We start from the raw sequence: 23,948 nt of genomic DNA on the forward strand, positions 1-23,948 counted from the left end.
TAGACGCACCTAGCGGCAGCAAATGTAATTTTCAGCCAGGGTCAGTCTAGCAACTCTCCGTTGGCTTGCGAGCTGGAAAAACCAAACACTGGCCGGGGCCAATCACATTGTGTATAGAGTCGGTGGGCGGGCTTATGGCTGCTGCTGCTGGGAACAGCAGTTTTTCAAATCGGCTTTGGCCGCGACTCTGGAAGACTTGGAATTAAGCTTTTCTTTGAGAACATTAGTAGCATTTTTGTAATAACTGCTATCCTGATTTAACTTATTTGTCTCACCTTTTCTTTTTCCCCTTTTTTTAATTATTTTTTATCTATTTATATTTTTCTTCTCTCGTTCTATCTGTGTACGCCACAGTCATTTGGGGTGGGGGGGGGGTTGATGTTAAATTATGATGACTCCATTACATTGTTGTTGGGTTTTGTTGTTGTGGTGAACATTTTCAATAAATATATTGTTAACAATTCTGATAGAATTTCCATTGCTGCACATATATTTAATCAAATATATAAGTTCTACCCACAGAGACAGCCATGCATGATCATGTGAGGGACAGAGGTCTATATGGTTAAACTCAAAAAGTAACTTTAACCTCGTTGGCTACACTCGTCTCTCCTTATTTCCCCTCTCTGTCTTCCTGGCACTGCGTGTAGACCCTCGCAACACATTCCTCTGCTAATTAAGGACATTCTAGCTAACACTTCATCCTTCACTGGACAAACATGGCTTCAAAGGACAGATGAGAGTAATTTTGGGTTCAAGAGACCCATTCTTTAGGTTTGGACATCTTTCAAACACTTTACACGAGTAGTTATGAAAATAAATATTTCAGCACAAGTCAAATGTCTAAGAGACGTGTTATTTGTGTTTGATTTCTAACACACACACACACACACACACACACACACACACACACACACACACACACACACACACACACACACACACACACACACACACACACACACACACACACACACACACACACACACACACACCACACAAAAAAGAAAGAAAATCAAAGTCTTTGTTGACTAAGTTTAATGTCTTACATTTATTACACTAATCATTCCAAAAATCCAGGACTGATGAACACAGGAATGATACACAATGACACATCATGCATCAATCCCAACATAATACAAAAAATGAAAACTGTACAAATGTTTAAATATGACAAGATCAAACTATTTTGAGGAGAACTTTTCATACTACCTTATAGATATATAAAAAGGGACATAGGTCTGTAGAAACTGTGTGACAGCTTCATAGTCACACATATGCAATGCTCTTCACTCCATGGGCTGCTCCTGCCTCTCTTTGAACTCATTAACTCTCGCCTGGAACAAAATACAAGAAAATGAAGTCAGAACTGGAGTAGAGACAGTGTGGTGAGTAGGGCTACACAATTAATCGCAATTTTATCGAAATTGCAATATGGACTAGTGCAATTTCCAAATATATTAATTTAAGACAAAATATGTGTCAAACCAGACGTCCCGGCCTACGAATCCTATCCATCAGATGTAAGAAAAAAAAAAATCTTTCTTTGGTACAGATCCTCACAAAAATCACACTATACATCGTTTTAATTATAATATTTTTCAATGAAAATAAGAATAAGGATACAAAATGATCATTCCCTCCAATATCGTGAATTATATCGCCATCGCAACATCAGTCAAATTAGATATTGCAATTAGAGATTTAGATAAATTAAATATTTAGATATTTTCCTCCTATCGTGCAGCCCTAGTGGCGAGTGACTTTCCTTTCACTATGGGACTAATAAACAGAGCCCACCAGACAACCCAGGGGCTGTTTTTTCCTGCATCCCAGGCGAAAATACTAGTTTTCCCATATGTGAAAATGAAGGTTGGCTTCTTGCATGCCCTCCCCACTGCGGAGAGGTCAGAACATTGGGTCAGCCTCTGAGCAGAAGCCTTGTTGTGGGCAGAGACCCGGACCCGTCCAGCGGGGAAGTTGCTGCTACACACACACACACACACACACACACACACACACACACACACACACACACACACACACACACACACACACACACACACACACACACACACACACACACAGGCTTACTTGAAAGGTGTTGAGAACATGTTGACAGACATCAGTGAGGTCATTCAGGCCTCTCCGCAGCGGCTCGGTTGCTGGAATCCCCCCTGAAACAGACGGTAGATACATCTGAAGAAAACCACCGCCACTCATAGGAATCACAAAAACAACCACGACTGAGGCATTCACTTCGTGGGTCAATCATCTCCACGGGATTCAACAAATGTTTGAGCCCACAAATTTCACACTTAAGCAGCCTACGCATGATCCGCGAGGTAGTGGCGAAGAGCAAACAGACAAAGCGCAGCGCGGGAACGTTCTGGAATTGGTTGCGCCTTGAAAAGGTCAGCGGCAACTAGGTCAAGGTTGAAATCATTTCCCCCCGCGGGGGGGGGCCGCCCCCGCGGCCCCGCGGGGGGGGGGGGGGGGGGCGGGGGGGGGTCGGGGGCGTTTTTTGTTTGGCGGCTTTACACTTGATTGTTTTTTTTCCCTTTCTTCACTGATGATGTAGGCAGTCGTGTGAGGGCTGCCAGAGTCGCGAGAGAAATCAAGAAACCAAGCAGGAGCGACATGCTGTTCAGGGGCCCGTTTCACCAAATTTGCAACATGCAAGCTGCAATTTACAGCGTGGGATCGTTTCTCTCCTTTGCTCACTGATCAAAACAAATGACCTATTTAATCAATGTCACATGTATCGACACATTGGCAAGTGACATTCATTTCTGTCATCTCTGAAACATGACACTGCCACTAAGGGCAATTTGTGTGCAAGCACTGGTTTGCAAATGGCTTTTATCCCTCCTGTTGTCTTCCGGTCAAATTTGGGTTTCTTTCAACCAAATTGTCAAAAAATAATGTGGATTGTTCCATACAACCATTACTCTTCACTAGTAAAATAAAAGATCAGCTCAGTACTTTGGGTGTTTTATTCAATTTTATAGCATTTGAGAGAAGAAAAAAAAATGATAAAAGAACATTGAAAAAAAAATAACAAAAAGGAAAAATGTGACTAAAACATCTGTAAGAAGTGACAAACTTATAAAAAACTTTGGGGAAAAGCAACAGAAGTGTTGAAGAAGAAAAAAAAAAAAATGTAAATTTTGACGCAGAAAAATAAAAAGCTGCACGGTCGACGGGAAGACAACTCAAGGGTTAAGGAAAGGGACCCCAGCACTCAACCAAAGTCAAATTACTGTATATTAGTACTTTGTACTTATATAAGTACAAAGAAATATAAAAATGTTATTCAACAATCAATGTGACGAGCCCGCCTCTCCTGGCTGCCGCTCTTTCCCTTCATGCTTTGTGTTGCAGGTGCCGGTGGGTGTGGTGGTGCCGTCATTGTTTCTTGGCATCTCTTCAGTGTTCCCTGCGTAGGAGAGAGGAGGAGGGGGAGGAAACGCTGCTGAGAGGAGAGAGAAAGAAAAGGAAACTGCAGCGGTCCAGAGGATAATTAACTAGTTGGGATTTGGTGTGTGCCTCCAAAGCAGCTCCAATGTTCACTCTTTATTCTGATGACGCCGGTCTCTTGCTCTTTTCAATATCCGTTTTCTTATTCTGGGCGCAGAAGAAGACTCCTCTTCCTGAAATTTAGATTTTGAATACGTGTGGTCCTCCACGTTTCCTTCTTCAAACTTGCCGGGGCCGGGAAGCTACGATACCCATTAGCAGCAGCTGGGAGTCGAAAACGCGAAAGGCGGCGCAGTATAGCCTGTATGTCCCTTACCAGCTAACGTATTTCAAGATGGCGCATCATTATGGAGCGTCTACCCCAGTTCATGCAAGCGCAAATGTAAAATTCCAAGTTAATAGGAATACTTGGAATTGATGGCGGCGGTCAATATTCATGAAAAAAGGACAAGTTTGTGAACGGGCAACACAGATTTTGATAATGAACAACTACAAACGTTACACACTAGGGCTTTAAACACAAAATAATGCAGCAGCTGATCTCAACAGGAAATGAATAATGAATGGGAATCGACTAGGGCTGCAACTAATGATTCTTTTTCAATTGTTGATTATTTTCACGATTAAAAAGGTGCTGTAGGTAGGATTGTGAAGATCCAGGACTTAGCCAAAAAATGTGAACATCGACAACTTCTCAGTCGCTCCCCCCTTTCTGCTAAAGCCCAAAACGGTCTCCTAAGCCCCTCCCCCCAAAAGGGAGAATGAATGAGACGCGGTGATGATTGACATGCAGTTAGACACCACCCCCTGGCCCTGATTGGTGCATCTGAACAGGGAGCGGTGGATTCTTGCAAATCCCACTACAGGCTGTAGGTGGTGCCAGAGGAGCTGGATTGTTTTTAATGACCGGCTTCATGTAGTTCTACTGGAACATAGGGGCAGTTTCAGCAGATATGACAGAAAGTTAGTTTTATAAGTCTTACCTACTGCACCTTTAATCGATTTGTTGTTAGTTCCTCCAATGTCTTGTTTTGTTTCACAACATGAAGACATATTTAGTTTACTGTCATAAAGAAGTGAAGAACCCAAACAATATTCACATTTAGGAAGAATCAGAGAATTTTAACATTTTCAGTCAAACTGATTAATTGATTAATAAAATAGGTGGCGATTAATCGATTAATCTCAGCAACTCTAGAATCAACCAAAAGTGATTACAACTGCACACATGTGCAAAGAGTTACTCGTTTCTTTTCAGGTTCTTATTGTTATAAACAGACTGCCTTGGCTTTGCTGGAGGTTGATTAAACCAAGCACGACATTTTAAGACATTACTCTAATCTTGCTATAGTCATCTAATCCATTAGTACTGAAAACCATATGAATGAAAAGAATTGTTAGTTGCGGTCCTGGCCCTCTTCTCCCAATTGACATGGGGTCCAGCCACCCTTTTTCATTGTGGTCATGGTGGAGAGCAGTAATAACAGAAATGAATATAGAAAAGTCTGCTAGCTGAACATCTGAACACACAGTGGGAACTAGGGTTTTTCCTGGTGCCTGAAAGGTCATTGTGTCTTGCTGTGATGAGCCATTAGGAAAGATCCTCCCGGCATCCTCAAACTTAGTTCAACAACAAAAACAAGTTGTTCTCTCAGTCTTGCCGAGTCCTTTCATGTGATGGGGCGGCTGTAGGCACTTTGTGCAATGTGGTTATAGTTCTATGTGGACAAGAACAGGAGGGGGTGTATGTGCATGTGTATATGGATGTGTGTGTTACTTAAAGCCAGCCACTGGCCTTTCTTGTTCGGCTGATTGGACAAAGTCAATAAACAAGACTCCAATCAACATGTTTACTCTGCAACACAGCCCGAGAAACGTTTCCTGTCTAGCTGTCCGACACATGTACACACACTAGAAACTAACGCAGATTGTAAGAAGAAGGATAAGAAGATGAGTGACAGGTCTCTCACCTCGTGTCTGAATGCGAAAGTTGATCTTGCTCTCAGACGGATGGGTGATGGTGTAGCCACAAAAATCCACATCCACACTGACGGGAAACAGGAAAGTGAAAGCAAGGTTTGTTATCGTTATCAATGGTTTGCTTAAAAAAAATAAAAAGGGTGTTATTACAAGTTTTCCACTATCAACTCATCCCAGCTGACCTGGGAAAACATGTCCCAGAGAACGTTCAACTCGGTACACGTTATTAACCCCTAGTTTCATTTTGCCCCGGAATTGTCCTTTAAGAGTCCCTGTGTGATATGACCATAAACTGTCAGAATGGCTTCTATGAGTTATAAGGAAAAAAAAAACTCCTCCAGCTGAAGTCAAATCAAAAAATGACAAAAATGAACCATCAGTCATGCTCTTTGTCCTCAAAAACAGCATCCTACGGGAGTACAGGGGTTAAAAGGAGAAAAAAAACCTGTGACCACTACATGCTTGAGTTTAAAGTAGCACTTGTTTAAAAAAAACAAAACCCTTACGTCTTCATGATCATATATCGGAGGGAGTTGCCCAGCGTATGGTCTTCATCGTGCAGCACAAACGTCACACAGCCCTCGTCAGCCCCATCAGCCTGGACCTAAGGATTTATTAAAAACATCACACATACACGCCAGAAGACTTTTAAATCCCTTGAGCTCATCACTTGTCACGCTACCATTAGAATCAAAAAGGAGTTTATTGCCACAGTAGTTACCCTACGTGGAATTTGGCTTGGTGACATACATACACAAACATATTAAACATGAATAAATAAACAATAAATACAGAAACAAATATATACAAAATAGCTGTTTGGTATATAAGACAAAGGAGGCTGAAGGCGTTTAGTGCAGAATGCAAAGAAATATATAGTATGTGCAATGGGCAGATGTATAGTCCAGGATGAAGGCAAGTGCAAAGTGTAGTGACTAGGGATGGGTGGGGGGGGGGTCAGTGGGGTGTTATTGTTAATAAGACTGACTGCAGAGGGGGAGGGGTTCAAACAGTTTGTTATACTGCCACTTAACTTTCTATACTTATTGTTTTACAAGCTGTATATATACTCAGCAAAAAAAGAAACATCCTGCCACTTTCAACTGCTTTGATATTTTAAGCAAACTTAACATATGCAAATATTTGAACATTAAGAGATTTAACAATCAAGACATAAACTGAACAATTTTCACAGACATGTGACTAACAGAAATGGAATAATGTGTCCCTGAACAAAGGGGGGAGGGGGGGGGGGGTCAGAATCAAAAGTAGCCCTCAGTATCTGATGTGGCCACCAGCTGCATTAAGTACTGCAGTGCATCTCCTCCTCATGTACTGCACCAGACTGGCCAGTTCTTGCGGTTGTTGTTTCCATCCTGTACCTGTCCCGTAGGTGTGATATATTCGGAAGTAGCGATCCTGTGCAGGTGTTGGTACATGTGGTCTGCCACTGAGAGGACAATCAGCTGCACTTCCTGTCTCCCTGTAGCGCTGTCTTAGCCCTGGCCACGTCTGCTGTCCTCATGCCTCCTCGCACCATGTCTAAGGCACGTTCACGCAGATTAGCAGGGACCCTGGGCCTCTTTCTTTTGGTGTTTTTCAGAGTCAGTAGAAAGGTCTCTTTACTTTCTTAATTTTCTTATAACTGTGACCTTAATTGCCTACCGCCTGCAAGCTGTTATTGTCTTTTCGACCGTTTAACAGGTGCATGTTCATTAATTGTTTATGGTTCATGGTACAAGCATGGAAAACATTGTTTAAACCCTTTACAATAAAGATTTCTAAAGTTATTTAGATTTTTACAAAAGTATCTTTAAAATATAGTGTCCTGAAAAAGGGGCGTTTCTTTTTTTGCGGAGTATATTTATTAATTCTCATTACGAATAGGCTATATATTTAGGGCAGCAACTAAAGACTGTTTTCATTGTCAATTAATCTCTCGATTAATCTCTCGATAATGGATTAGTTGTTCGTTTATAAAATATCAGAGAATGGTGAAAATGTGGATCAGTGTTTCCCCAAAGCCCAAGATGACGTCCTCCAACGTCTTGTTTTGTCCACAACTCAAAGATTTTCAGTTTACTGTCACAGAGGAGAGAAGAAACTAGAAAATAGTCACATTTAAGTAGCTGGAATCAGAGAATATTTACCTCTTTCATAAAACAATTAATCAAACCGATTAGGCCTAATTAATTATTAAAACAGTTTGTGATTAATTTAATTGTTATCGATTAATCCTTGCAGCTCCTTTCTGTTTGTACTACATTCTGTACTACAATGGTACTGTTACCACACTGCACATAGCTGTACATAGGGCTGGGCGATATATCGATATAAACAAATATATCGATATATTTTTAAATGAGATATGGAATTAGACCATATCGCATATATCGATATAGTTCAAATGTGATCCTTGCTCCCATAGATATGTCGCCGTGAGGTTCTAAACATACGTCAAAACCCGCCGCCATCTTGGAACAGGGGGCCGAAGCATTCAGATCAACGCTAAAGATGCCGGACTTTTGTACTGCTTAATTATGTTCGATAGAGGAAATGAAAAGAACAAACAGCAATGGATAACATTTAACAGGTGACAATGTGTTTTATGATTATATATGCCGCCTTCGACCAGCAATCTGAGCTCCGGCGGGCCGGAGGCGGAGAGCCCGTGGCCGGCCGCAGCGTCTCTTCCCCGGCCAAAAACACAGCTTAGCCGCGCTGCTGCGCTGGTCCCCGCTGATCCAGATCGGACCAGCCAAAGACAGAGTGGTGAACCGGTAGGATCTTACACGTAGTCCAGGACGAACTGTATGTCGATATCCGGCGGAAAGTTCCACTAAGTTTGCCGGCAGGCGGTCGGAAAGAAGCTACAGCGGGCAGCGCACCGTCTGCGGCTGCAGGATCTGGAGCTCAGTGCCCGTTAAAATTACATGTAACGCATAAATACATACAGAAATAAATAGTGGAGGAATGAGCCTGGACATTTCAGTCTGTTTAAACTTCACCTTGAAGCAGAAACTCTTAGTTCAGAAGGGTGAAGTTTCCGTTTGGACTCAGTTCTGTGAACCGATCATAATAAATTTCTTTGTTTTGTAGTCGATAGTTCATCTTAAGTTTATTTAAGTGGAAGCAGTATCAAGTGGAAGAATGGGACTATAACCTAGGCTTACAGGCATGAGGCATTACATTTTGAACAAAGTAGATTATATTAATATCTAAAGCTTAATTGACCTTTGGAACGAATCACAAATAGCCTATGGAGCTTTGATTTCAAAAAAGGTACTCCTGTTATACAGTATTTAGGTTTACATTTTATTGTTATTTGAACAGCTGAGCATTTAATCATGAACCAGGTGAAGAAACCGGTTTATTATTTATTTGATTTTGCAACTGTTTCTATGAAACTACTTGTGACATGTCATATTTGATTTGGGCTTTGACTGAACATTTGCTCTCACTTCGCGGAAAAAAATATCGGGATATATATCGTATATCGATATTCAGCCAAAATATATCGGGATATGACTTTTGGTCCATATCGCCCAGCCCTAGCTGTACATACTGTACATATCTGTCTTTATGGTTCATATTGAATATCCATATTTATTCTGTTTTTCTTATAATAATACACTGCATATATCAATATTATTCTGAAAACTATTATTATGTCACTGCTACTTAATGGCACATATCTGTACATGTTGTTAATATTACATAGCCATATCTATTCTGCTCTTATAAAGGTAACTGCTAATACACTGCACATATTTATATTTAATTTATATTACTCTTACCCACCTTCTGTAAACAAACTGTATACTACTGTCTGCACTGCACTATATTTCTTGTCCTTTCTATACTTGAATATGACATTGCACTTTTCTGCTCTTTTTGCACTTCTGGTTGGACGCAAACTGCATTTCGTTGTCTTTGTACTTCGCACAATGACAATACAGTTGAATCTAATCGAATCTGATTTAATCTAATTGACCATACTGAACAGCATACTGAAACTAACTGTGGGAACACTCAGGTTTGTTACAATACTGCCCCCTAGTGGAGAAACTCGGAGTCAGCTATGGACTAGAAGCAACTGTAAAGTAGGCAAAGTAATTTATGTTTCCTTTGTCATAACATAGCTTCATATAATGCCACTCATACTATCAGTCTACAAGCAATGTTGCATTAAAGAGAACAGCGTTAAGTGAAGTTTGGATTCAGGTGGAATAACTGCTAACGCTAGCTTCTGTAGCAGTTAGCTACCCACGTGAGACGTTTACAAGCAGTCGAAATGCTATTGATAGCTTCTTTTGTTGAATATTTTCACACAAACAGAGTTTAACAATGGCAAATAAATGTAGCTATGTCTATAAAAACTAAATCATAAGTCATATAAGCGTCTTACCATCTCCAGGACTGGTTTCTTTTCGCCTTCCACAGCCATGCTTCACATTCCAACTCTCTACGTCAATACAGATGTCGTGGAGCGTTAGCCCTCTCTGCTGTCTGATAGGCAAGACGTAGGGTAGGGCCTTTGTTCCACAAAAGGTGTTTCTTTTTTGTTGTAGCATAGTCTGGGTGTGTGATTATAGGAGTAACATTGATCAAATATTCAGAAATACCTGACTTTTTAAAGTTATATATGTGGGTACAACGTGAGAAAAAATGTCTGAAAAATGTCTGTTGGGGAAATCTGCTTGGCTATAGTAAAAACAACTAGCCTACTCTCAGAAAGCTGCCATTGGGGCTGAAAAACAGTAAGACATACTTCTAAGATGCATACTAAAATACATTGCATTTTTTAATTTTCTGTATTTGAATAATCAATAAAATGGTTGCTTAATTTCTTTTAAGGGGGTAAAAGAGGAAAACTTAACCTCTCTCCAACTGAACACCTTATGTACTGTACCATATCAAGGACCCCTAAACTGACACAAATTCGACCACAAACCCCCATTTGATAAGATGTTGTCCCCAGGGTCCCCCATCTTAGAGGATGTTTTTTTTTAGATGTTTTATTACTAAAGTGTATGAAACCCATGACTAAATTAGTAGCTAAACATTCTGTCATTTTGTTTCTAATGGATGGAATTACAGTAAAACATATATTATTTCCCTTTTTGCTGGGGACCCCTGGAACCCCCTCAAGGACCCCACTTGGGAGTTATCCATTGCAGTAGCTAGCTTTAAGATTGCCTGTAAGACATTGAAAAGGGCTCCTTACCAACCAAAAACAAAACAAAAATGTCGCCGTAACATGACGTATTTTTGAAAACATGTGACGATAGCACGGCATAACAGGAAGTCATAAAATGTAGTTCTTAAAACGAAACAACACTATTGGGTGCATGGCATAACGAATGTGGTACAAACTACATTACCTAGCCTAGGAGCGAGTTTGTTTTCCGGTCTGGAGGTCTGGGCGATTTGCAAAGCAGAAGTCACTCGAAAGGGATTAGCAAGCTAGCTTGCTAGCAAATTAAATCTCTTTAGATGTTGGAAACTGGCGCTAAATTAGCTTCTTTGGACAGCGTTGACACATCGAGGTATCGTATTAATTTGTATATCACTGTTATTGCGTCAGCTCCATTGCTAGAAACTGGTAACGTTAACGTTATTGCGGCAAACGTCTAACGTTAACGCCAACGTTACCCACCAAACGCCGTGCTACATTGGTCAACAACATCATTAGCTAGCTAGCTAGCCTGTTGTTTTCCAGCCCCCGTTAATCTGTCTTTCGTTTTCATTTCTCGTGACAACTGGATTAACGTTATGTAGCTAGTAACGCATGTTATTTTAGTGTATACTAACGTTAGTAACGTTAATTAACACACATCATCCCCCCTCATTTCTTGATGTATTATCTGTAACCCTAAAACGTTTCACCAGAATCATCCTCTGTTAAGCAATCTCCTCTTTCCCCAGCCTCAGACTCTGCCAGTAACATCTCACTGTTCTTTGTGTGTTGTCAGCGTGTAATAGAGCTGTAACACTAGCTGTTGCCATGGCAATCCTGTTTGCTGTGGTGGCTCGTGGAACCACCATCCTGGCAAAGCACGCATGGTGTGGCGGCAACTTCCTGGAAGTGACTGAACAGATTTTAGCCAAAATCCCATCTGAGAATAACAAATTGACCTACAGCCACGGCAGGTAGGATTTCTACTCACTTCCCTTCACATAGCAGTCACACACTGGTATTCTGTGGCTACATGGGTCTGCATGTCTTAGTCTGCATTAGTGTTAGGAAGGTCCGTATCCCACTAGTATGTACAAGGGGTGATGGGACCACCAGGTAAGTACCATAATGGAAAGTGCACCATGGGTAAAAACAGTGGCAAATTTACCTAGAGAGCTGTTGCTGTATAAAATGCCTCTTATCTGCTGGACAAGTCATGAAGGCAGACCTACTCCTACTAAGTTCACTGACTAATTTTTAAAGGTCCCATGACATGGTGCTCTTTGGATGCTTTTATATAGACCTTAGTGGTCCCCTAATACTGTATCTGAAGTCTCTTTTATATAGACCTTAGTGGTCCCCTAATACTGTATCTGAAGTCTCTTTTATATAGACCTTAGTGGTCCCCTAATACTGTATCTGAAGTCTCTTTTATATAGACCTTAGTGGTCCCCTAATACTGTATCTGAAGTCTCTTTTTATATAGACCTTAGTGGTCCCCTAATACTGTATCTGAAGTCTCTTTTATATAGACCTTAGTGGTCCCCTAATACTGTATCTGAAGTCTCTTTTATATAGACCTTAGTGGTCCCCTAATACTGTATCTGAAGTCTCTTTTATATAGACCTTAATGGTCCCCTAACACTGTATCTGAAGTCTCTTTCCCGAAATTCAGCCTTGGTGCAGAATTACAGCCACTAGAGCCAGTCCCACAATGAGCTTTCCTTAGGATGTGCCATTTCTGTGTCTGTAGCTATTGAGGAGGAGAGAGGGGGGGGCAAGGTGGAGGGTGGGGGTGTGGCCTTGACCAACTGCCACTTTGCTCGTTTGAAAGCCATGATGTCTCTCTCTCTGTCATGGGTGGGCCAAATTCTCTGGGCGGGCAAAGCAGAGAAAGGGGAGGTAACCTTGCTCCTTATGACCTCATAAGGAGCAAGGTGGGAATGCATATTAATTAGGGCTGTCAGCATAACGCGTTAATTGTTTTTTAATCGCATGCCGCCATTTATTAATTTATTTTCACTTCACTCTGCTTCACGTCGTGCCTAACAGGCTACTATTTTGACCCTTTGCCGCACCTTTACTTATCATCAAGCTGTCATACTTCCTCCTAACACATCCTACTGCTGCAGGCTGCAGGCATGATGGAGAAAGACAGCAGAAAACACCATTCTGAATGGCGCTTTTTACTTTCCAAAACTCCCAGACGGCTCAGTAGACAAGTCGAAAGCCATATGCACATTGTGTAAAGCCGAATTAAAATATCACCGAAGCATGTCAAGCTTGAGCTACCAGCTACGAGCTAAGCATAGGACAGTTAACGGGACTCAGGTTGATGCTAGTGGGCTCAGGCAAAGCACTATTTTTTTGGGAGGGGGAAAGAACGCCTGTGTGGAAAAAAAAAACACAAACGCTGTCTCATCAACCGTTGACCACTGGACGTCAGTGAGTAATCAAAATTATTTAGAAGTTACTGCACACTATATTGACTCTGGTAAGTAGGGTTGGGTACCGAAACGTGCCAACCTAAACGGTAGTAACGAGACCGAATAATAATTTCTGTGCCTCATTTCGGTGCCTGACTTTACACTACACCTGACAACAGGTAACGTTAGCCTACCTTTAGCTAGCAGCTGGATTAAACACGGTTAAAATGCTGACAGCTAACGTTAAACAGTGTAAAGTGTGACTGTATTTCACTGTAGAGGATTCCAACAGCAGGACCTAACAGTCTGCTCTGCAGCGCAGCAGCTGCCGTTGTCGGAATTAAACAACACAGACAGGTAAAACAGGTAGCCTCGTGGTGCATTCACAGTAATTGTAAAATACCATTTTCCCATCTGGTGCTTGTTTCTGTCGTTCAACAGCAATTTACTGGTGAAATAAGTTTTTGTTATAGTTATTACATTATTATTAAATCTTTAATTTTGACCATGGCCTTAACAATAAACAAGTTGCTGACTGTTGTTTAGTACCCTTCTTTTTTTTCTTTTTTTCTTTTGTTTACAGTAAATAAATAATAAACTAATACAAATCTTAAAGTCAAGTTCATAAAGTAACTTTCTTTGCATTCATTTGATTTCCAATCAAGATACACTGGTAAGAATTGCTTTCCATTGTTAATATGTACTTAAAAACAGTTCTGAAATGCAAAATAATAGACTTTTAATCATCTGATAAAACATGTGATTAATCGCGATTAACTATAGAAATTCAGCGATTAATCTTGATTTAAAAAAATTAATCATTTGACAGCCCTAATATTAATGTTAAAAAATCTCTTAAAGTGACATTTTCATGCCATGGGACCTTTTTAAAGCCTGAAAAAGGTAATCGTGTTTGCATTTACATGGACATAATTCTGTATAAAGTGGAGAATAATCTGATTATTATAGTGTGTGTTTAAACGCTACTTCAACATGAGACCAGAAACCAGTGATTAGCCTTGGTGTGGTAATGTCCACACGATTTAAAGCGTTTTCTTCAATGATATAATGATTTCTGTGCTCAGTGTGGACTGCCATATATTAGCGCATATTATGTGACAAGCTCTAGATCACTCAAAGCTCAGACATCAGAGCTTACAGAAGGCACACTGCAGGAAACCACAACCTGAAACAATAAAGTGGCATCAAGTTCGAGTCCGACCGATAAAGGATTAGTTATTTGTAGTTATTTATGGGTCCTCACTAAAATAATATGATAATGCAGTTTCAAAATAAACTTGTTTGTTTTATTGTCACAACAGAACAGAGGAACATTAAAATATATTAAAGTTCTGATAAATAAAATGTATAAAAATACAAACTATATATATGAAACTTAAAATCTTTAGAACAAAAACACAATAACAACAACAAAAATCAAAGAGTGTTGCCAACAGGGAGGTTGTACAGCGCTCTCTGGTGGACAGACTATGCAACAGCAACACTCATAACATGGTTGAAGGGTGTTTCGTCCGTTTTTATTTTGTTATTTAAATATGCATTTATCGGCCATTATAAATAGTTAAACCAATAATTTGAAAAAATACCTAAAATCGGCCGATATCAGCCCACCGATATATCGGTCGGGCTCTACATCAAATGCCACAATGGCAAAACGCAATGTGTCCTCACTCAAAACTCTACGAGGAGAATACCACGGTCATTTAGAGTTACAGCCCATTTACCACCTTTTTATGTAGTTAATGTTTCCTTAGACGTTTTACAGTGCATATAGTGTACTATGTTCAACTTTGTACTTTCAACTGTATATCTAATGTAGACACATTTTTTTCTTTTTTTAGCTATCTCTTTCATTACATCTGCCATGACAGAATCATATACCTGTGTATCACTGATGATGTAAGTATATAAATGGCTCCGATATCTGTGTTTTTGTTTAAGGTTAAGTGGGAAGTTGAGTGATAGATATGTAAGGTTAATTGAAATGCACTTTATAGTTGAATATAAAGAAGAGTTGAGAAGTAAGTTGAGTAACCCAGCCACTTGGAGAAACAGAAATAATGTTATGGCACCCAAATACATCTCCAACTCATGTTTTTAAAGTAATCTCTTGAGCCGATTACGACAGGAAGCAGGCTGATACATTACACATTAAGAGTCACAAGGTAACAATATAGAAGGTACATTTTCTGGGAATGTACTTCAAAAAAAGTAACTCTTATATTTAACTTTTTTTGAACTAAAGGACTTTGAGAGATCACGGGCATTCAGCTTCCTCAGTGAAGTCAAGAAGCGCTTCCAGACAACGTACGGGTCGAGAGCACAAACTGCCCTGCCTTACGCCATGAACAGTGAGTTCTCCTCAACACTGGCAGCTCAGATGGTGAGTATGATAAGAGCCTGACGTGAGCATCTTTCTACCACACATACAGATTTACAGAATTTCAAAATATGCTTAGATCACCTTTCCATTTCCATCTTTTCCCCTACCTTTCTTTTTGTAGAAACACCACTCCGACCAACGAGGATCAGATCGTGTCACTGAGACTCAGATGCAGGTGGATGACCTGAAGGGCATTATGGTCCGCAACATAGGTGAGCTTCTCATGGGTTTCCCCATGGCACAATGATGCTTTCAGAGCCAGATTAAATGGAAAGATTACGCTAGACGTACAGAATTTATCAGGCCCCCTCCAAATGGATACTTAATTTGGTGAATAAACAAGATCACTTTTAACTGCCACATGATTATCATGCTAACTTATTTATGTAGGTATTTTAATGCATCTACTTTAGGCTTATTTGAAGGACCTGAGAGAAACTTGTGTAAACCCCCTCTTTCTCCTTTTTTTTTTTCTTCTTCTTTTCCATTTTTCTTTTTTTCCGCTTTGCTGCAGCCAAAAGCATCCCAGAAAAGTCGCAGTGTAACCGTAATGGCTAGCTATCATACAGAACCGGAAACACATTTTCAGGCAATTGGAGTTTTTACTTTACTGTACTTTTTATTAAAACAATATAATAATAATATATTCATTAAAACATATATACAAGTTTAGATTAAGTGTTAGATTGGAAATTTACATTTAAATTTCTTTTATTATTATTATAAAAACATATTTTATAATAATTACTGTGCCCCCTAGTGGCAGATGGGCCCTAGGCGCTTGCCTAGAATGCCTTTGCCTAGATCTGGGCCTGCTCAAAGGTGCTATATATTCAGAGTTTTCAGAGTTTCAGAGTCTGGGCCTGGATTGCCTGCATACAAATCTCACCTCTTCTTCTCCTAGTTTTATTGCGGTTGGCATCCAGCTTATTGGTCCAGCTTCCAAAAACAAAGAATAGAGAAGCTCGGGTTAGAAAATGGGAGTGTGACTTCATTCTCTGCTCAGGATGTCATTACGCCACTACATCTATACATAGTTGTTTGCTGCCATATTAATGTTCTGAATATCGAATATAGCACCTTAATATGACCTCTTTTGAGGTAATAATGAAAGAACATATCCATTTAATTGAATCAGAAAAAAGCTTACTATGTGTTAGTGGCATAAATGAATGCCGTGTGCTGTGGCTGCATCAGTAGCCTCTTCATTATGCTGTGCCAATGATGCACAGCATGATAGTATATAAGTTGGCCTTCATGCCCAAAGCAAATGTTCTGGACAAAAAGTTATGCAATAATTTAATGGCTAAAAGATCTGATGAAAACTGGAGGATTACTGTCTCAAATGTCAGTCACATTTCACCAAGCATTTGATATGAATCTCATTACACTGGAGCCTTTGTGTCTTTTCACAGACTTGGTAGCTCAGAGAGGAGAGAAGCTGGAGTTGCTGATTGACAAGACAGAAAATCTGGTTGATTCAGTGAGTTTAAAGACAAATTTGTTTTCTGGTGCATGATATTAAATGGCAGTATAAATGTTTCTGTACTTTCAACAGTAATCTAGCAAGCTACTGATACACAAATATTGTCCCTGATGTTGTTTTCTCCATTTAGTCGGTCACATTTAAGACCACAAGTCGTAACCTGGCTCGAGCCATGTGTATGAAGAACATCAAGCTGACTGTTGTCATTGTGCTGGTGTGCCTGGTGAGTATGGATACAAAAAAATGTAATTGTTGAGGTGTTGGTTGTTAGTGGGATGCAATGTAATATGCTGGATTATTACTTATAATAGATTGTTGTTTTATTTTCCCATTAACATGTTAAATTAGGATAGATTTTCAGCTATGATGAGGCTCAGCTGTCCTGTACAACTCCTGTATTAACTTAACATTAATAATAATGATCCATTGCAGCAATGATCTGTCCTCAGACGGCTCTACAGCATTGTTTGACATTGACTGAAGGAACTCCTGTGTGTTGCGACTATACGGCTCACTGCACGATTAATCAAACAGTGGCGCAGGAAGTGAACTTTGTTACTGTCCTCTTTTCAGGTGATCCTTTACATAATCGTTTCTGCTGCCTGCGGAGGCCTCAGCTGGCCCACTTGTGTCAAATGAGAGGCGAGTGGGAATAAAAGAGAAGGAGATAAAGGAAAAAAAGGAAGAGGGGGAGAAGCGCCTGTTCAACTCTGCCTGCCAGTGGACACAAAAGGAAACACAACTTTCCTTCCTCTACTCCTCTAGCTTCAACATCCCCGGAAGACACACGTTGCAGCTTCTCCTCCTGCCTCCTCCCTCGCCCCCCCTCTTTGATAGTGTGCACATTCACTTGCCTTCTGGACAGGGAGTCCCACCTCATACCACCACTAATGGACAGCAGCCATGTGGCCTAAAACTGATGTAGAACAATAATCTTGTTTTATAGTAGTCCGTTACATCCATCCTGTCTCATGCACGTAGTGGCCTGATGTATGAGTTTGTGATACTGTCCCATTTATTTATTGAATCCATTCAGAATGATAACAGAATGGAGCACAAAGATAGCAATGATTGCTTTGTTACTGTCCTTTCCTTTGTCCTAATTTCCTTTGATGTCAACAGAGGTATGTGAGACCTGCAAGTATAGGTAGCATGTTGCAGATCTATTAAGAAGGAATACCACAATACTGATGCAGTATACAGTATGTCTCAATTGGCAAGTGTCTAACGAACCATTTTGGCGGTGTGTCATGAATGCCCCTTTTTGCTGAGAAACAGATTCCCTTCATCGTTTATCACCAAGCAGAGTAGTATATTCTAAAATGGATGTTGTAAAATACCAGATATGATCATACAAATAAATATTGTAAATTTGATTGATATTACCGACTGAAAAGATGTAATGGTTCTTTTGAATGCAGCTTGGTTTTTGAGGAAATCCTTATCTCTTTAACACTTTAGTAGGAGGCCATCTTTCACCTTTTACCTCTGCTAGGATGTTCAGTGAGCTCATATGTTCTTTTTGTTAACACAATGCACTTTTTACACTGTACATACATTTGCTTCCTGGCATCATATGATTTATAATCATGTAATTATTGTACATCCAGATTTGAAATAATAAAATCTGATGTATCAAGTGGTTGATCTCTTCAGATGGAAAACAATAGAGATGTCTTGATATTTGTGGCTATCATGTTGGACGTCTGACCTAATTACATTAATAAGAGCTAAACTGAGCAGGCAACTGTAAGTGACTTTAACTGTTGGTTGTAAGGGGACGCCAACTTATCACTAGTCAAAGTTCTAGCTAACAATTTCAAGTTCATCACTTCTACGGGACAATATGAGCTGAACTCCGGTATGACCGGTCGGTAGTTGTGAATCACAGTTTAACACACGTTTGTTTGATAAGGAAAAAGGGAAACGACCAGGTGAAAGTAATTGTTGATTAGCACCTCCTCAGCGGCGCGCTCCCGTCGGTGCTGCTCGCTCCTGTGACAGGTAACGTTAACGTTACAAGCGTGTTGATTTGTAATGTTAAACTATGAGTTTTTACTAACTTAATTGACTAACGTTACTGTATTTATTAATTATTGGGCAATTGGTAAGGCAGTTTATATGTTTCTCCCACATAACTTACCCACTTAAGTTTAGTTTATTGCTACTTACTAAATGTTCAGCCTCCTGTCAACAAAAATGATCTGTAGCGCCTGGGGTCTTGTTTGCTTGATAGGTAACTAGCTAACATTAAGCTAGCTAATTGTAGTGTTTATTGTCAACCGCTGTTTGCTGTGCTCCATTTTTGTTTTTGCCGTTACAATTCATGGTTGGAGCCCAATGTATGGCTAGTAGTCCGCTATGTTTGTAACTTTATTCAAGACCGCTAAAATTAGGTAATACCTGGGTATTTTAACACAGTAGTAGCTTATTGCCCACTCTTTAAAGTGTCTCAGACGTAGTCTAAAGTTACTGTGTTTAAAACCATGTATTGACTTGAAAGAGTATTTTCCTTGCTATTTGTAGATGGATATGTTTACTCCTGATCTAATTATAGCTCAACTGGCTGAAGGAGGGCTCACACAGGGATAATCTGTCAGTCAGGTGCGGAGGGCGCAGTTGTATAGATCCGAAAATGACCTCATGTTTTACGGGAACCAGGTATGAATGAAGTAGCTACTACTCCAAACACACCCAGCAAAATTCATTCATTTGATTTTGGCTTTTAAATACGTGTACATGTCTAACTAGATGACTGTTGACTGCCTGTAAATGCTTGCAACTAGTTTAAACTGTAATTTTATATATATATATATATACATATAAATAAAAGTGTAAGCTATGTTTGTGGTGTTAATCACACATTATTGCAAGGTTAAATCATTTTGTTCAAAAGGTGCTATACAGTACAAACATACAACACCCAAACACTGTTCTAAAATGTGTTACTGCAGAATATAGTTGAATATCCAACACAATTCGGTTTGAGCTTGTGTTGTAATTCTTGACCTGCATCTCAAAAAAGTATCTTAACACAATGTGCAACTTAATGTTTGTTATTGTTGTGGTGTATTCCATGTGAGCCTCACAGTTTAGGCTAACTGAATGGAGAGCAAACCAGGATACATTTGCACAGCTGCTGACACATCTGACATGCCTCTTATTCACTAGATGACATAGGCCCACAGCTTTATCTTGAAAGCCTTTTTTTCTATTTATTCTTGCTGGAGCAGACTGACTAATATTCTGACTGTTGAAAGACAGCCATGCTATTCTCCCTAACCAGGCTTTTGTCCCCCTGTGCTTTACAGAGGACAGCGTTGTCCCTGGTATGCTGGTTGGAATCCCCCAGCTTGACCTGCTGCCCTGCAGTAGTGTTGTGCAGCTCTGTGCCTGGCCTTTTGATGGCTGGCCCTGCTACTCGTAACTGCTCACTGTATGATACTGAAATGTTCAGTCACCCATGCAAAGGCAAGGAAAGGCCATTTGAGCCTTTCTGCATAGTGCCTGAGGGGCTTAAGAAATAGAGGAGCACTGTTCTGTTGATCTCACTTGGTTTTAAATGTATAATGCAATCTGAAGGCAGCAACTTGCATTGGACAAACTTAGTGAGGCCTTGTATCAAACAGGAATGTTGAAAATGCATCTGAGACAATTACAAAATAACCGCATTATATAGTTTGACAAGGCTGAATGGAGTCCCAAAACACAGGGTCCAGTAGACCACACAGTAGCGAGTGAGGGTCAGATATCAGAGGGAGTTTGGCCGGTAATCCTACTAGTTTTGAATGTATTGTATCCACTTTCAGAGTGTATACTGGTTAGGGTGCAACATGCATCACTGAGGTTTGAGGTCTGAATTTCGGACTGGATACTTTTCCAAATTCTGCTGAAAATGGAAATCAAATTCTTAGTTCTTAGAATTCTTATCAAATGTTTAGATTACATAACTAGATCCACTAAATAACTGATTTTACAGGATATAAGACTCATTCTCAGAACTCTGAGGCAATAATACCTATATCTATACCATGGTTTACATCTTGTCTCTAGTTAAGATTAGACAGTGGTTCCCAGGGTCAGGGGCCTTGTATAGATTAAGCATAAATAGCATACGTCTTAGGGGTCTTAGACTGGTGTCCGGGTCAAGTGTCGTTCTGTTTGTGTACAACATGAGGCAGTGTCATCAGACAGTGACATCAGTGGAGGACTTCGGAGAACTTATCAGCTCTAAACAACATTGTAATGCGTCTTGCCATCTTGGATGGAAGTGATTTGTTTTTCTATGCAAATTGTGGTTGGGAACTGTCCTAGTGTAACATTCCCAGAGGAGCCCAGGCCTCCCGCCATTCTGCTCCCATTTTCACTTATCCCTTACTAAAAAAGCAGCCTGATCCATTCCCTCATAAAAGAGGCACTTTGGCTGCTTAGCAACAGTGAATGCCAACGCAGCCTGGCAGGCCGTGGCCACTCCCCTAGAACTGGGCTCGGCATGGATAAGGTAACATGTTGCTTTTTCCTTGCTTGCTCCCTCTGTTAACCTGGGACTGGAGCTCTACACTGAAGCACAGTCCTTAGCTGGACCTTGGCATGCCTGCACTGGGGAGCGTTGTGCAGTCACTCATGGTCTCTGACACTGTGGCTAGTTGGAGAGATTGCTGTCCACTGCTGCAGTAGGCCTGCTGGACTAAGTCACGTTACCTCAGGGAGGGGAGGGGAAAAAAACAGAATCTAATGCCTGCACAGGGGGCACCCTCATTCAGGCTGTGAAGTTACTGATGCACGGTTGACTCTGAGCACAAGGAGGGAGGAGTCGTGGGACGGTTGTCTAGCTGAAGCACACTCATACACCACTGCCTGCCCAGTTGGCTGGATTTAGCGCTTTGGTAGGAAAGCCGTAATGGGATTGTCTCTGAGACGGTAAAATGAGCTGGGTGAACCTGCAAAAAGTGAGTAAACTGACGTGATAACAGCAGGCAACACAGCACACTGTGGAGGCATTTTCTTTTTCTCTTATTATTGAATAGAGAGGACAATTGTGTCAGTATTGAGTTAGTTCATACCATAGTTGATCCGTTTTTTAGTCAAAGGTAAGTGTTGATGACCTGTTCTATTATTGGCTCAGTGTCTTGTAGCCTATTTTCGTGGTTTTATTTTTCCATAAACATTGTCAAGTCATGGTTTGTCGTAGGTGCAGTTGTGCTTTACATAAGTTAATGCCTAATCACGATTTGAACCAGCTAAATCACTGTTCTGCATTGTTATATTGTGTGGGACGATACTGCAGTGGCGTTGGGAGAGGCAGTTCTTTCCAAGGTTCAATGTGCACAGCAGTTTGACAAGGCTGTATATTTTATTTGACTGTACATAGATTGTAATGGACAGTAAGGTGTGCTGTTTCTCTGCCTGTTAAACAAACACATTATTCAGTCAGATATGGATTGTTGATAAAAGCATAGCTGCTTTGATACATCTATCAGTAGTGATGTCGAAAGTAAGGCAGATTTAATATGAACACCTAATAGTTATTCTGGCATATTTATATATAAAAAAAATGTAATTCTCCCAGATGTTTAACCGAAAGATCCCTTTAAAGAATAGAGTAGCGCTCAGATATTCCAGCTCAGGACTTGATTTATGGTGTAGCTGTTGTCACTACAGACTGAATATTGCCCTAAGGTCGAACATTTTTCTAATTAACATTTTAAAGTGTGCATGTCTAGGTTGGGGCCAGAATTATAGTCGACCACGTGTTTGGGATTTCTCTATTACAGTGTCTCGGTTAGAAAAATATCAAAGCATATGAGTTGACACTTGCTGAATGTGTCATTTTTAGGTTCTGATTGAGTAAATGTGCTAGCAAAATAGGTTTGTAAAGGTGGCTGATATTTTTGGTTAATTATAAAAAAACTGTCAGATGTAATTATAATTTTGTGCACTTCAGACCTGCGCCTAACCCTAGTATTATCAGGTCTTTAGACATATTTACAGTTGTCTATGACTCTTTAACTATATAGTTACATCACTAACTCTATACTTTACACTTTATACCTTCTATACATAGGGAAAGAAATGGCTTATTTGACACCCAGACCAATCAACTGCTGCATGACGTTTTGATATGGCTGCAGAACAAACTTCAGTCTTAGCAGAGAAGAGCCAAAGGCAAGCAGGCTGCCACTTAAAAAAGAAACATGAGGTTAACATGCTGCATATTATTAACCCTCTCTTTTTCTTTAGCTCTGGCAACCAACAGAAACCCCTTTTTTTTTTTTAACATAACATAATGTCATAATTTTAATAACATAACAGGTTATGTTTTCTGCATTTTGTTGTGCATTTCCTGGGAAGGTCATGTAGCTTCACTGATCCAGCCCCTGCTTCCTTAATCAGTATACTGTCTGCCTTATTAAGCCATTCAGAAGTGCAGCAGACTATGCACAAATCTTCTCCCAACAAACAAGCTATATGTTGCCGTTTCATTCACTATTTTGGGGTGAGGACAACCGGGAAAGACAGACAATGCCAACTTGTTGCAATAGAAACATGTTAAAGGGACAGTTCAACACAAAATCAAAAATATTTTTTTTCCTTCCTTACCCATAGTGCTATTTATCAATCTAGATTTGCTTTGGTGACTTGCCCAGTGATGGAGAGATTGGCTGAGAAATGTCTACCTTCTCTCAAATGTAATAGAACTAGACGGCACTAGGCTTGTGGTGCTCAAAGCACCAAAAAAGTCTGCTTTCTTCTGTGCGGTGATACGGATGGCTAGCCTGGCTCTGCCCTCCCTGTACTTCCGCTCAATTTTCCTTTTCCTTCAGTACGTCTTCTGGGTTTGCGGTATATTCTTGGGTTTTCTCTGGCCAAATCTTTGGCGGTCCAATCAGCGAACAGAGGGAGTGGCTGAGAACGATGACGTTGAGGTTCTGCGCTAGTTTGAGTTGTAGTTCCGTAATGGTGGCGGAGAAAGATGCGAGCGAAGCCATTTGG

The 23,948-nt window shown here is 40.3% G+C and overlaps 3 protein-coding genes across 6 annotated transcripts in view; 2 read left to right on the plus strand and 1 right to left on the minus strand.

Annotated features, from left to right (window-relative positions):
- Positions 1-1,021: 1,021 nt before the first annotated feature.
- Positions 1,022-9,998, minus strand: polr1d (RNA polymerase I and III subunit D). The gene is made up of 5 exons (XM_039812799.1): positions 9,869-9,998; positions 5,967-6,064; positions 5,451-5,527; positions 2,095-2,177; positions 1,022-1,337 (listed from the first exon to the last, which is right to left on the minus strand). The coding sequence occupies exons 1-5, from the start codon at positions 9,905-9,907 to the stop codon at positions 1,290-1,292; spliced, it is 345 nt and encodes a 114-aa protein (XP_039668733.1). The 5' UTR covers positions 9,908-9,998; the 3' UTR covers positions 1,022-1,289.
- An 871-nt stretch (positions 9,999-10,869) lies between these two features.
- On the plus strand, positions 10,870-18,624 carry sybl1 (synaptobrevin-like 1). Its single transcript, XM_039812798.1, has 8 exons — positions 10,870-11,009; positions 11,436-11,613; positions 14,928-14,985; positions 15,332-15,469; positions 15,591-15,681; positions 16,885-16,952; positions 17,086-17,178; positions 17,529-18,624. The coding sequence occupies exons 2-8, from the start codon at positions 11,468-11,470 to the stop codon at positions 17,592-17,594; spliced, it is 660 nt and encodes a 219-aa protein (XP_039668732.1). The 5' UTR covers positions 10,870-11,009; positions 11,436-11,467; the 3' UTR covers positions 17,595-18,624.
- Positions 18,625-19,068: 444 nt separating this feature from the next.
- The window catches only part of mtus1a (microtubule associated tumor suppressor 1a), a 29,190-nt gene continuing 24,310 nt past the window's right edge, over positions 19,069-23,948 (plus strand). For 2 of the 4 annotated variants that reach the window (XM_039812791.1, XM_039812794.1), the window contains exon 1: positions 21,718-21,904. The gene's annotated coding sequence lies outside the window, so the exon portion shown is untranslated. Of the gene's footprint in view, positions 19,617-21,717; positions 21,905-23,948 lie in introns of those variants that run through there. The other 2 variants (XM_039812795.1, XM_039812792.1) reach the window with 2 other exon arrangements.

This window comes from Perca fluviatilis, chromosome 10 (genome assembly GCF_010015445.1).
Source record: "Perca fluviatilis chromosome 10, GENO_Pfluv_1.0, whole genome shotgun sequence".
Taxonomy (NCBI): Eukaryota; Metazoa; Chordata; class Actinopteri; order Perciformes; family Percidae; genus Perca; species Perca fluviatilis.